Source organism: Grammomys surdaster, unplaced genomic scaffold, assembly GCF_004785775.1.
Source record: "Grammomys surdaster isolate TR1022 unplaced genomic scaffold, NIH_TR_1.0 135, whole genome shotgun sequence".
NCBI classification, from domain to species: Eukaryota; Metazoa; Chordata; class Mammalia; order Rodentia; family Muridae; genus Grammomys; species Grammomys surdaster.
This window is the reverse complement of record NW_021604593.1, coordinates 5,272,677-5,286,416: the sequence shown is the minus strand read 5'-3', so window position 1 is coordinate 5,286,416 and position 13,740 is coordinate 5,272,677. Positions and strand designations below refer to the sequence as shown.

Below are 13,740 nucleotides of genomic sequence, written 5' to 3'. Positions count from 1 at the left end.
TTTGGTCTAAAAATCTTTATTCAGATATACTCTACTGTAATTTAAAAATATACATCTTATTTATATCAATAGTCCTTTATTCTAATCACCAGTGTTCTTAAATGCTGAGCCATCTCTCTAGCCCTGGTTGATCTGTGTTCTAAGTATAGTTGGGCTGGGAAGCTGGCTCAGAGGGTAAAGCTGTACAAGTGTGAAGACTGAGTGTGGGAAAAACTGGGTGTGGGGCCATGCCCCTGTAACTCTAGCACTGTAGTGCTCAGAGGCACACAGTTCCTGGGGACTCAGTCATTGCCTACTAGAGTAGTTGAGGGGGCAAGATCAGTGAGAGACCCCATTTCAAAAGCAAGAAACAAAGAGGAGCAGAGTGATAGAGGCAGCTGGGATGACAACCTCTGTCCTCCACACCCTTACACACAGCCTAGAACACCAGCACACAGGTGTGCATCAACACATAAATAACACACATAAATGCACTCTAAAAAAGTTTTAATTCAAAAAATAAAAACAGTAAAGAAAGCAGGTAATTACATGTAATTACCTCAAATGTCATACAAAGGCTGAAGGATGAATTGCATCTTCTCATTCTAGTTCCTGTCTGCTGGGCTCCATTCAGATGTCTTCATGCATATAGAACTGATCAGGGAGGCAAATCTTTTTGCTCTTTTTTCCATGTAGCTTTTTTTTTTCCCCAACTCGATATATTTGTTGTTTGTTTGTTGCAGGGTTATCTTCTCTCTACATAGCTCTGGCTAACCTGGAACTCACTATGTAGACCAGGCTGGCTGGGAACTCACAAAGATCGTCTGCCTGTGCCTCCTGAGTGCTGGGATTAAAGGCCTGGCTCCCCATTTAGTAAGAAACCAACCTAGAATAGTGCTTGCTACCATGGCTCCCGGGGCTGGACCTAAGCTGCTGCAACATGTTCATTTACCCACCAAGCACTGGGTAAGCTTGAGTGTGGTGGTCACGCCATAGCCCCAACAGTAGGAGGTGGAAGCAGGAGGGCCAGCAGAGCCTCTGGGGCTGGCTTTCTGAATTTTCCAGTGAGACCTTCAGGGCTACATTGGGCTATAGAATCTGTTTAATTTCTTTAGTATAGATGATGACTCAGTACATGATGAGTTTTTTTGCTTAGGTGAGTCTCGTAAATGATGTTGTTTTTATTTTTTGTTTTTAAATTAACAACAAAGCCTTGGGTGATTATGGCTCAATGGTTAAGAACATGTACTGATCTTATATGATTGGTTAAAATCCATGCATATACATGGCTATATGTAATATTTTTAGATGCAAATGGCCCCTAGATTTTACATTCCCTGAGCATGCTTTTGGTAGTCTCATCAGGTAGGTTAGGAGAATCATCTGGTTTCATCATGCCTGATCCCTGTTTCTGAGTGTGTGTGTGTGGGTGGTGTGCTCATCTCTGGGGCACACTTGCTGTGTGTGCACATGTCGAGGTTAGAGGCTGACACTGGCCTTTGTCGGCCTTACCATTGTATTTTTTTGAGACAGGGTCCCTCATTGAACCTGGATCTCACCCTTCTGGCTAGATAGCTGGGCAGTCAGTCTTCCAGGATCGATTTTCTACTCCTGTGTTGGCGTTACAGTTCACACCGCTGCCCTTGCCTGTTTGTGGGTGCTGGGGATTTGAACTTGGGCATTCTTGCGTAAGCAAGAAGCCATCCCCCCAACCCTGTTTTGTTTTTGTTTATTTGTTTGTTTGATAGCCTCTTTTTCTAGAGGAAGCTACCCTGCTTCTGCCTGGGATTAAAGGTTTATCCTACCACAGCACTTGTCCCTAACCCAGTGGTTTTTAGACAGGGTCTCATTTAGCACAGGATGTCTTCTAACTTGTGTAGCTGAGGCTGGCCCTAAGCTCCTAATGTCTGTGCTTCCACCATTATAGTTTTAATTATTTTGTGTGTCTCTGTTGAGAAAGTGTGTGGTGTACATGGTGCATGTGTGGAAATTGGAAGACAAGTTGTGGGAATTGTTTCTTTCTGCCATGTGAGTTCCAGGGATCCTTAGTGCCAAGGATCTTAACCCACTGGTTCCTGCTTCTTTTTCTTAAGATTCAAAGTATAACTGCAGAGCTTCCTTTCCTGTCATGCCTCAGTTATAAAGTGTGTTCATTGTTAGAGAATAAGAGAAACAACAGCATGTGTAGGAGAAAGCATCACCTGTCAGCACGGTGTGTCTGTCTTCTACCTCGCTGTGCACATGCCACTTAGGACGTTCATGTGTGCCTTTTACAGTGCAGATGGTGCAGATTGATATACACAAGAGATAAAGTTGTATTGTGGACACTGTAATCCCGCCATTGAAGCCTCTATAGGATTAGATGACTTTGAATACTGGGCTGTGTGGCAGTCATTTTGGAATATATTTGAACCCTTTTTAGGGACATATACAAACAAACTGAAACAAAAGGAGGAATCCTTTTGAACATACTATATGATACTTGATTGTGAGGTCACAGGATCTTGGTACATCCCTCCCAGGCTGCCTCTGGTCTGAGAAGAGCTGACCCATATGCTATACAAGGCATCTACGTCTTTTGCCTTCTGAGCGAGTGTAGATCACTTCTGGTGTCTGGTACCCTCTCTTCCTTCTTCCTCATCCCTCCTCATCTTTGTTCATTCCTCCTTTTCCCTTCTCACATGAAATTTCTAAGAGCTGGGTTTGCTTCAGGTGAAGGAGGGTGCTGTTTGAGAAGTCTTCACATCACCTACCTAGTGTATTTACCCTGTAAGATACCCTGTACCATCAATTCCTGCCCTTCCCAAAACCATAAACAGTGCTTTGTTCATTCTGATTTTTCACATTTGTGAGTTTTAATAATTTGTGAATCAGTCAGCCATTTCCAATACTTCAGTAAACAACAACAAAAGAACTAGACTGCTGTTCCTGTCTTCCTGCTTAGAAATCTATAGTGCCTAAGCCTGGACATTTGATCTGTACATACTATCCTGCAGAAGGAATACTGAAGTAAACAGTAAGTGTTGAGTCTTAGAACTAAATCAATGAGGGATAGCTTTAAAAGTTTAAAAAGCCTACAGAGTGCACCTTCCGTAAAGCCTGGACTGATTTTATGACTCAGGTAGGTGAGCGGTATGCTCTCAGTGCCCTGCATGTAGCAGCATCGGAGGAGAGCTGTCCCTGGGTCCAGCAGACTTCCAGACAGAACCTGCTCAGACCCTTTCAAACACAAGAACAAATCAACAACTAAGTTTTCCTGGCTTTGTCATTTAGAATGGAGCCCCACTTGCAGCGCGTGACCAATGAGGTTCTTGTTCTGACTTGTTTCCCAACAGGTCATGGTGCTGATGTGAAGTGTGTAGACTGGCATCCAACCAAAGGGTTAGTCGTTTCAGGAAGTAAAGATAGCCAGCAGCCAATCAAGTTCTGGGATCCCAAGACTGGGCAGAGTCTTGCAACACTGTAAGTGGTAGGAAGCCCTCTGTGGTCCTAAGGACCAAAGGCAGCCTGCGGTACTTAACCTGGAGCTTGCTCAGCTTTTCTGTTTCCTTGAAAAAAAAAATGTGCTTTGGACATAGGTGGACCTCAATCTTTGGATGTTTTAAGTCTGACTTTTCTCTAAATTTCTAATAAAAGCAGATTATATTTGTTCTGCTACTTAAGTTTTACTGGGTTATCCTGTAGGGGTGCAGGACGATGAAGGGGTTCTTCCTGCTATCTCCGTGTCCTCAGAATACCCCTTGGCACCTTTAGTATCTCTGCTTCTAACTAGTCACCGCTCCGCTTTCCCTAGCTTACTTTCAGCTACATACAGAGATTTCTCTCCTCCTCTTCCTCCTCCCCTTTCCCTCACCCCCCCTCCTTCCCCTCCCCTGTCTTGTCTCTCTCCTCTCTTCTACTTCTCTTCCATACTCACCCCTCTCTCCCTCTTTCCTTTTCCTCTCCTCTCCCCCCACTTTCTCTTGTCCCTCTCCTTTATCATCTCTTCGCCTCTCCCTTCTCTCTCCCTTCTCTCTCCCCTCTCCCTCTCCCTTTCTCCCTCTCCCTCTCCTCTTCCTATCCCTATCTATACCTGCCTTCCTGTCCCTCCCCTCCCTCTCCCTTCCTCCTCTTCCTATCCCTATCTATACCTGCCTTCCTGTCCCTCCCCTCCCTCTCCCTTCCTCCTCTTCCTATCCCTGTCTATACCTGCCTTCCTGTCCCTCCCCTCCTTCTCCCTTCTCACCTCAAGGAGACATGCTTACTTATGTAACTATGTTTTTTCTTGACATAACTTGGCATTATTTCCACCTACATGGCTGTGTTCTTTTGGGGCACACAGGAGCTCTATCCTAACCCTCATTGGAAATGAAACATCCATAGCTCAAATTCCTTAAAGCAAGGCTGCCTGCCACACAGTACCTTGTGAACCCTTTGATATAAGCAGTATGCAAGCCCTGGACAAAGCATTGCCTGTAGTCAAGTTAACCCTCACAAAAACTAAACTTGTTCCTGCTTCTATACTTTGTCTCAATGAGACAAACGTCATTGAATTTTTGAAATCTGATGAACTTATCAGTTTGTACATTGTAAGTACTTCCCCTGTTTCTAGATGAACTTTTCTGTCCAGCAGACTCCTGTTGCTCTTTTTTCTTTTTTTTTTTTTTTTTTGGTTTTTCGAGACAGGGTTTCTCTTATAGCCCTGGCTGTCCTAGAACTCACTCTGTAGACCAGGCTGGCCTCGAACTCAGAAATCCGCCTGCCTCTGCCTCCCAAGTGCTGGGATTAAAGGTGTGCGCCACCATTGCCCGGCTGGTCCCGTTGCTCTTTTAGCTGGATTTTGAGAGCTGTGTTTAGATGCTGGGCTTTATTTCTGTCATCAACAGGGGTGGTTTTATTTTATTTATTTTTCAGGTTTCCCCCTTCTTTTTCTGTCTTCCCTCCCTCCCTCCCTCCCTCCCTCCCTCCCTTCTTCCCTCCCTTCCTTCCTTCCTTCTTTTTCTTCTTGAGACAGGTTTTCTGTATGTCTAGTGCTGGCTGTTCAGGAAACTTTGTAGATCAGCCTAGCCATGAACTCGAACTTTGTAGACCAGCTCTGCCTTGCCTCTGCTTCTCTTGCTGAGATTAAAGATGTGCACTGCCATGCCTGGCATTGACACTGTTGAATGTGGTTCTGTTTTAGTCACATTCTTTATTACACCAGGCCACACCTCTCGCCATCTTCACCCATGAGCTTTCAACGAAAAGGACCATCCATATTATTAAGTGATGCTTGCTTTGCATGCTGACATGTTTCACCCTTGGTGCTTTTTTCCAGTCACGCCCATAAAAACACAGTGATGGAAGTAAAATTAAACCTCAACGGCAACTGGCTCCTCACAGCGTCTCGGGACCACCTCTGTAAGCTTTTTGATATCCGAAACCTGAAAGAAGAGCTTCAAGTGTTCCGAGGTCACAAGAAGGAAGCCACAGGTCAGTGGCATTACATGTGTTTTGGGAACCCTCACCTGCAGTGTCTCACACTGGAACCGCTTCATCTTCCTCTGGGTTTTTGTTTTACAGCGGTAGCCTGGCATCCTGTTCACGAAGGACTTTTTGCCAGTGGAGGATCTGATGGCTCTTTGTTATTCTGGCATGTTGGGTATGTACCATTTACTGTGGGAAAAAGATAATGTAAACTTGTCTACACAAGTTCCGACATGGTGTGGCAGCAGAAGTTGTCTTGGCTCTCTTGTTCTTAGCACCTCAGCTAGGGAAATTTTGGTGGCTGGGGACTGGTGTTTTGAAGCCTGACTCTACCAGAGTTTGTTAGAAGCAGCTGCACATGGCCATTGCATGTGCCTTGAGCCCCAAGTGTGAAGACAGGGCATTCATGGCAGAGTGGAGACTAAGAAACTCAGATGAAGATAAATGATCTTGGGCTAGTGAGGTGGCTTAGCAGGTAAAAGAACTTGCTATGCGGCCTGAGGACCTGAGTTCAGTTGAGGACCTGTGGCAGAAGGAGAGATCTCACTCCTGAGACTTCCACCTATGTACCAGGTGGGCTCCTGCTGGAGCATGCATGTGAGCACACACACACACACACACAGACACACACACATACAACACACATCAGATACATACCACACATCAGACACACACCGCACAGACACACATCACACACCACAAACACATCATGAACATACATCACACATACACAAATTATACACATATCACATACACATACAACAGACACAAATTCCACACCTACCCACCTCACTCTCACACACACACACACACACACACACACACACACATCATGTATGCAGATTCATACAACATACACATACTAATAAATTAAATAAAAACCTGTTTTGAGTTGACCTCTAAGTCATAGGCTTTAACTGTCACAGTGCTGTGGTGACTACAAGAGGAGTATATTTTGTGAAGAATTATCAAATGTGTATGAGTGTGATCAAATTTTGTGTTTTTCTGTGTGCAGATGTGTCCATTTCTGAGACTGCCCTGCAGTTTTCAATTTTGTAAATCAAGCTTGAGTAGAAAGGATAGTGCTTGTGTTTTAGATATAAATCGTTATGGGAGAATAAAATAGATTCTATAGTTGAATTTTTTTTTTTTTTTTTTTTTTGAGACAAGGTTTCTCTGTGTAGCCCTGGCTGTCCTGGAACTCACTCTGTAGACCAGGCTGGCCTCGAACTCAGAAATCCACTTGCCTCTGCCTGCCGAGTGCTGGGATTAAAGGTGTGTGCCACCACCGCCCGGCGAAATAATTTACAAAGCATTTTATTCTATGATTCTTTTATGGTTGACTGAAAGAATCTACTCAGGAAAAACTAATGTTAACACATGATGCTGACCAGATTCAAAGTAAACGATGTCGAGAGCTCTTTTTTTAAGAAGAGAATATCTTTTGTTTTGTTTCCTTTGGTGTTCTTTGCTTTGTTTTTCGTTTCTGTTGTTCTCTTGGTAATTTTGGTTCAACAGTTTTGTTTGTGTTTATTTTGCTTGTGCTGTTGCAGGGTAGAGAAGGAGGTAGGTGGGATGGAAATGGCCCACGAAGGGATGATCTGGAGTTTGGCTTGGCATCCTCTGGGACATATTCTCTGCTCAGGCTCAAATGACCATACCAGGTAAGGAGGTCCTGCTGAAAACAGCAGGAGCCGTCTCTACTCAGGGAATCAATAGTATATGTATCCACTTTGCACATGTATTGGTTTATATTTTGAAACATTTTTATGGGAGACAATAATGTGGGGGCTTCTTAATCATTCTTCCTTCCATGTGAGTAATCTTTGTTTTTACCTTCCTCTGCTTCCTTGCCCATCTCTTCTGATGCAGATATCTAGGTTTCCCTGCCCTGTTTGTTGAAGGGGCTGTCATTTTACTCTAGTATTCTTTGGGCATCTTTGTCAACAAAGTAAAGCTTCTTTTAATATATAGCTCAGGCCCATCTACCTGAGGATGATACTACCCACCATGGGCTGGGTCCTCTTACATCAGTTAAGAATCGAGAGAATGCCCCATAGACACGTTTATAGACCAGTCTAATGGAAGCGGTTCTTCATGTGCAGTTGTTTCTTCCTGGGTGTGTTTAGGTTTGTGTCATTGACACTGAAGCTATCTATTTGGAATAGAGTTTATTTTGAGGGCATGAGGTATTTCATTCCATGCTTTTCTGGATTTCAGAGTTACTAGTGAGAGAATTTCACTGAGACACTGAGATAGAATATTAATTAATTAACTAATGACAAACAATGACTGAAGGTAACTTAAAGAAGACAGTTTATTTTAGATTACCGTTCCAGAGGGACAGGAGTCCATCATGACAAGGCAGAGCCATGGCAGCAAGTGGTAGACATGATGGCAGGAGCAGGAAGCTTACAGGTTACATCCTCAACTGTAATCATGAGGCAGAGAGGGGGATTTGAAAGTAAGGCAAGGCTATGAACACCAGTAACATACTTCTTCCAGCAAAGCTGCACCATCTACACGTCCCTAAATATCACAGCCAGCTGTGAACCGACTATCCAAATACCAGAGCCTGTGGGGATCATACCTTGTTCAAACTACCACAGGTCGTATAGAAACTGGTTAGGCAAGGGTTTGAATGACCTTCTTCGAATGTATTATGTGTTTGTGTACTAATTAGAATCATGTGGTTTTTCTTCCACCAAAGTGAATAAATAAAAGGAAATGGGAAATAATATGACATCAGTCAGTATTGCTACCTAATTGGGTTGACCATTGTGTCCCCCACCCTTTTGTTGTTGTGTTGTGTGGTGTAGTGTTGTGCTGTAGCTGGCTTTGCAGGTTCAAAGAGAGCTGCTGGTGTCAGTAATTTAACCAGATTAGATCCCCACTGATCAGAGTTTCTCTGGGGCATGTCTGTAGTCCCAGTGCTCCAGGAGGCGCAGGCAGGTGGACTTCCATGAGTTTGAGACCAAGCCAACCAGAGCTACAAAGGGAGACCTTGTTATACAATAACAACAACAAAACCAAACCCACAAGAGTTTGTGTATTTGACTCGACTTTCTGTAGGAGGTTCTCAGCCTGAGACACTCCTTATTCTGCTCCACCTGGTGGTTACCCTCTCTGATTCATGGAGGTTATACTTTCCACAGCAGGGTTTCTGGGTTTGAGGTTTATAGGGAGCATGGATAGCGTACCCATCCTTGTCTTTACATTTGTTGTGGGGAATATTGCATCTGTTGGCTACATTGTGGCAGACTGGAGGCAGGTCTCCTGTTTGCATGTTGTCTCTGGTCTAGGCAGTGGTTGTGGTGATGCCTTCCATGTATTCTTGAGCTCAATGTGAATCTCAAGTTTAGGTTCCCACACTAGACTTGAGCTGCAGTCTTCACAACCATTGCTGTCCTTTTGGAGTGTCCGTCCATAATGTAACCATCCTCTGGTCACAGCTTTGTAGCCCACCCAGTATCTGCCTAAGATGCCATGCCCAGGAAGGCTTAGTCTATTCCTGGCACTGGCTGTTGACCCAGGCTGGGCAGCAGTGTGGCTCAGAGCTCGCTGGCTGGTGTTCTCTCTCATGGAGGACTTTGGACTTCTTACCTGAGCTTGTTTCTTTGCTCTTTACTTCCTGTCCTGTCTTTTCCAGCCATTTTATCATTCCCTTTGTGTTTCTGATGTTTTTGTTTTCTTTCAGTCTACTCACCTCTCTGCTCCCCCACATACCCTTTTTTTAAACAAGTGTCATGGAAGGAACCCAGGTTAGACTCCAGCGGAAAGTGGTTTTGAGCTCCTGCTCCTCCTCATGTGCCTCTACGGTGCCAGGATTACAAGCGAGTCCCATTATACACAGTCTGAGTCTGTTACTTCTCATCCTGATTCCCTGTCTTCACTGAGTTACAGCTTCTCAGCTGCCATTTTGTTGTGAGTGACGTGAGAGTATTAGAATAGAGAGATGGAGTATTGAACACTCATTCTTGTTGTTTAAATTTTGTTTTACCTTTTGATTTAAAATGTTCTTTCCACAATTAAAAGTTAAAAGAATGATACTGTAAAAACTTGATCTGAGCTGTTGTGCTCGGAGCAAACTTGAAACCATGCTCCCTTTCTCCCTTTACGTCTCCTTCCTCAGCAAATTCTGGACTCGAAACCGGCCAGGCGATAAAATGCGAGACCGATATAACCTGAACCTTTTGCCTGGCATGTCAGAAGATGGAGTAGAGTACGGTAAGAGCTGCAGATTTCTCTCTTGAAGTCTCGTGAGATTCCGTTATAAACATTAAGTGTTAAGAGACTTGTACAAACTGATTTGGGGCAAGGGGTGTAACTAAGTGACCTAGTACTTCCCAAGCATGCTTGACGCTCTGTTCTCAACCCTAACACCAAATAATTTAAGGCTTTTTGGTCCCAGAGATCTTTCTGCTTCTGTCTTGCAAGTACTACTATTAAAGTTTATACCAGTTCACCCAGCTGTTGTTTTCTTTCATTTGTTTGGGCTTGGTTGAGGCTGTTTGTTTATTATTTGTTTATGGCTGTTTTTGGAGGACAGGGTCTCACTGTATATTCTTGGCCATTGTAATTTGCTGTTGCTATATAGTTTATACTGGCCTTGGACTCATGGAGATCCTCCTGCCTGTACTATCTGAATGCTGTAGTTAAAGGCATGTGCCACTGCACCCAGTGATCTGCTCATGTTATTAAAGCATGGGTTTGTAGGAGCCACTGTGAAACTCTGCTGATGATGGCTGATGATGGCTGTGTTATTTGTAGATGACCTGGAACCTAATAGCCTGGCAGTGATCCCAGGGATGGGAATACCAGAGCAGCTGAAGTTAGCTATGGAGCAGGAGCAGATGGGTATGCGCACTTATATTTATGCATTTAATTTTTATAAGTTTTTGTAGACCTCTGTCTTATTTTCATGGTAAATTAACTTGTTAATAAATGGTGTTCAAATGTTCACATGATTTATGTTGAGAATTCTAAATAAAAATGGTTAAAGCTATGCAATGTTTAAAAATTTTGTTTCTAACAATTAGTTCATTTATTAAGAGGTTTCACTCGTTTGTTTAAGGGATCAACTAGTTCTTTGTTGTTGTTTTTTGTTTTTGTTTTGTTTTGTTTTTTTTTTTGTTTTTTGAGACAGGGTTTCTCTGTGTAGCCCTGGCTGTCCTGGAACTCACTCAGTAGACCAGGCTGGCCTCGAACTCAGAAATCTGCCTGCCTCTGCCTCCCAAGTGCTGGGATTAAAGGCGTGTGCCACCACCGCCCGGCACCAACTAGTTCTTTGTATGGTTTCAGGGAAAGATGAATCAAATGAAATTGAAATGACAATTCCAGGCTTGGACTGGGGAATGGAGGAAGTAATGCAAAAGGATCAGAAAAAAGTTCCTCAGAAGAAAGTCCCTTACGCAAAGCCCATTCCCGCTCAGTTCCAGCAGGTCAGTCAGTAGCAGTGTCCACCTCATCCTTGTGCTGAGATTGTGCTTGGTTCCTTTAACTGATGCTCAGAAACAATTGTCTTCAGATAATTGCATTCAGCCCTTTTCAGTGCCTTCTCCCATATTCTTCTTTTTAAATATACTTCCCACTGGTTGCTGTAAAGTTAAATACTAGCAGGGAATCAGCTCTCCCTGTCTTCTTTTGTTGCCTCATTTTAATTGTTTATGTTGTCAGAGGGAAGAGAACAAGTCAATAGGCAGAGGATGTTGGCCATCTTATGTATTGTCTATCTTCTGCTTTGTTACTACAAATATTCATTTGAATTCTTGATAGTTGTAGTATCTAGCAATATTCCAGTCAGCTTTCTGTCGATGTCACACATAGCCAAGTTAACGGTGACATTGAGTGGGAGGTGTGTTTGGCTTATGGCCTCAGAAGGTCTGTGGTTGCTTGGCTTTGTCTCTTTGTTTATAGCATGAGAGAGCGGAACAGGTCTCAGGACCCCTTCAAGGACACAGCCCCAAGGTCTGGCTCACTCCTTCCCAACTCTCCTCCCAGAACCTTCACTTCCTCCCTGAGTGTCACCGCTTGAGGACCAAGCCTTCACCATAAGACCTTTTGTGGACACCAAATTATGATGTGTAGCTTTCCTAAGTTTAATAATCTCTAATTACTAATGCACCTACCCCACTCTATTCTGTGTCACAAGGCATTGGCTATAGAGGTGGAGGCTGTTCAGCCTTGTAGATTGATGACATTAGAGAGGTTTTGTCAACCTATCATAATTTTCATGATTCTGTAAAATTTAATTTTCTCTCCTTCTCCCTAAGGCCTGGATGCAAAATAAAGTTCCAATTCCTGCTCCAAATGAGGTGCTGAATGACAGGAAAGAGGATATTAAGTTAGAAGAGAAGAAAAAAACACAAGCAGAAATTGAGCAAGAAATGGCCACATTGCAGTACACCAACCCGCAGCTTTTAGAGGTGTGTAGGTCAAGAAAGGCGACACAGCATCATCTTCCATGGATGGCCTTTCTACCCCTTTTATTGTTGTTTGTAAATGATGCTTTCTTATTTTGCGTGTGTGCGTGTGCGTGTGTATGCATGTGAGCATGTGATATCAGAAGGTAATGCAGCAGTATTTTTTGATGGCTCTAGCTTATTTTATTTATTCTGTACACTGATTTTTTTTTCTTTTTCTTTTCAGCAACTTAAAATTGAAAGGCTTGCACAGAAGCAGGCTGATCAGATCCAGCCCCCTCCCTCATCTGGTACCCCTCTCCTCGGACCTCAGCCCTTTTCTGGTCAAGGTCCAATATCTCAGCTTCCTCAAGGTTTTCAGCAGCCTCATCCATCTCAGCAGATGCCCTTGGTGGCTCAAATGGGGCCTCCAGGTCCGCAGGGCCAGTTCAGAGCCCCTGGACCTCAGGGACAAATGGGACCACAAGGCCCTCCATTGCATCAAGGAGGTGGGGGGCCACAAGGATTCATGGGACCACAAGGACCCCAGGGCCCTCCCCAGGGACTGCCACGGCCTCAGGACATGCATGGTCCACAAGGAATGCAGAGGCACCCTGGACCTCATGGCCCTTTGGGTCCTCAAGGGCCCCCTGGACCTCAAGGTAGTTCTGGTCCTCAAGGTCATATGGGTCCTCAGGGTCCACCAGGACCTCAGGGTCACATTGGCCCCCAAGGCCCACCTGCTCCTCAGGGCCACATGGGCCCACAGGGGCCTCCTGGTACTCAAGGAATGCAGGGACCACCCGGTCCCAGAGGAATGCAAGGACCTCCTCATCCTCATGGGATGCAGGGTGGGCCAGCATCTCAAGGGATCCAGGGACCTCTGATGGGACTGAATCCAAGAGGAATGCAGGGACCTCCAGGACCTCGGGAGAATCAGGGTCCTGCTCCTCAAGGGATGATGATTGGCCACCCACCTCAAGAGATGAGAGGTCCACATCCTCCAAGTGGATTGCTGGGACATGGCCCTCAGGAAATGAGAGGTCCTCAGGAGATGCGGGGCATGCAGGGGCCTCCACCACAGGGGTCAATGTTGGGCCCTCCCCAGGAACTTCGAGGACCCTCAGGTTCACAAGGGCAACAGGGGCCACCCCAGGGCTCTATGGGACCTCCACCCCAGGGTGGCATGCAAGGACCCCCTGGACCTCAGGGACAACAGAACCCAGCAAGAGGGCCACATCCATCTCAAGGGCCAATACCATTCCAGCAGCAGAAAGCACCTCTGCTAGGTGATGGGCCCCGGGCCCCCTTCAATCAGGTATCATTTTTTTCCAGCTTGTATGTATTAACATACATTATGTATTAACATGTGGGGATGGACTCTCTGCAGAGTTCATACAGCTGGGTCTAACTTCTCCTTACGTAACAGTAGAGGCTTACAACAGTGGCAGCCTGGCTGGAAGAACACGGTGAGACCGAGATGGAGAGCTAATCACACCACCAGTGAATAGAATTTCATGTGCCTTCACTTGTCACATTATTACTCTTCACAGAGATTCTTCTAGAAAAGGTCAGCTTTCAGTGGCATGCAGTTCTTTGTGCCAGGGCTCCCTAAGACCATGCCACACTGGAAGGAGGGGCATGCTAGATTGTGAGCAGTTCCACAGGTGTCATAGTCTCTGTAGACTGTTCCATGGGTCTGCAAGTAAGCAGTGGGCCTTTAACATTTCTGTCCACTTCACAATCCTATTTGCTTATTTATTTTATGTGTATGTGTGTGTACATGCCCAGAGCAAGTGTATGGGGGTCAGAGGACTATTTGTAGAAATTGATTCTCTCCTACCAGTTGGACCTCAGGACTCTAACTCAGGTCGTTAGGCATGGCAGCAGGTGGCTCTCAGTTACTCCACTAGCT

At 44.8% G+C, this 13,740-nt stretch overlaps 1 protein-coding gene across 5 annotated transcripts in view; it reads left to right on the top strand.

Moving 5' to 3' along the window:
- Positions 1–13,740, top strand: part of Wdr33 (WD repeat domain 33) — a 109,478-nt gene that overhangs the window by 78,920 nt on the left and 16,818 nt on the right. For all 5 annotated transcript variants that reach the window (XM_028762807.1, XM_028762804.1, XM_028762805.1 and 2 more), the window contains exons 8-16: positions 3,315–3,441; positions 5,276–5,430; positions 5,521–5,599; positions 6,978–7,088; positions 9,557–9,651; positions 10,195–10,281; positions 10,726–10,865; positions 11,697–11,849; positions 12,073–13,143. In XM_028762807.1, coding sequence (XP_028618640.1) covers positions 3,315–3,441; positions 5,276–5,430; positions 5,521–5,599; positions 6,978–7,088; positions 9,557–9,651; positions 10,195–10,281; positions 10,726–10,865; positions 11,697–11,849; positions 12,073–13,143 — 2,018 coding nt within the window. The remainder of the gene's footprint in view (positions 1–3,314; positions 3,442–5,275; positions 5,431–5,520; positions 5,600–6,977; positions 7,089–9,556; positions 9,652–10,194; positions 10,282–10,725; positions 10,866–11,696; positions 11,850–12,072; positions 13,144–13,740) is intronic.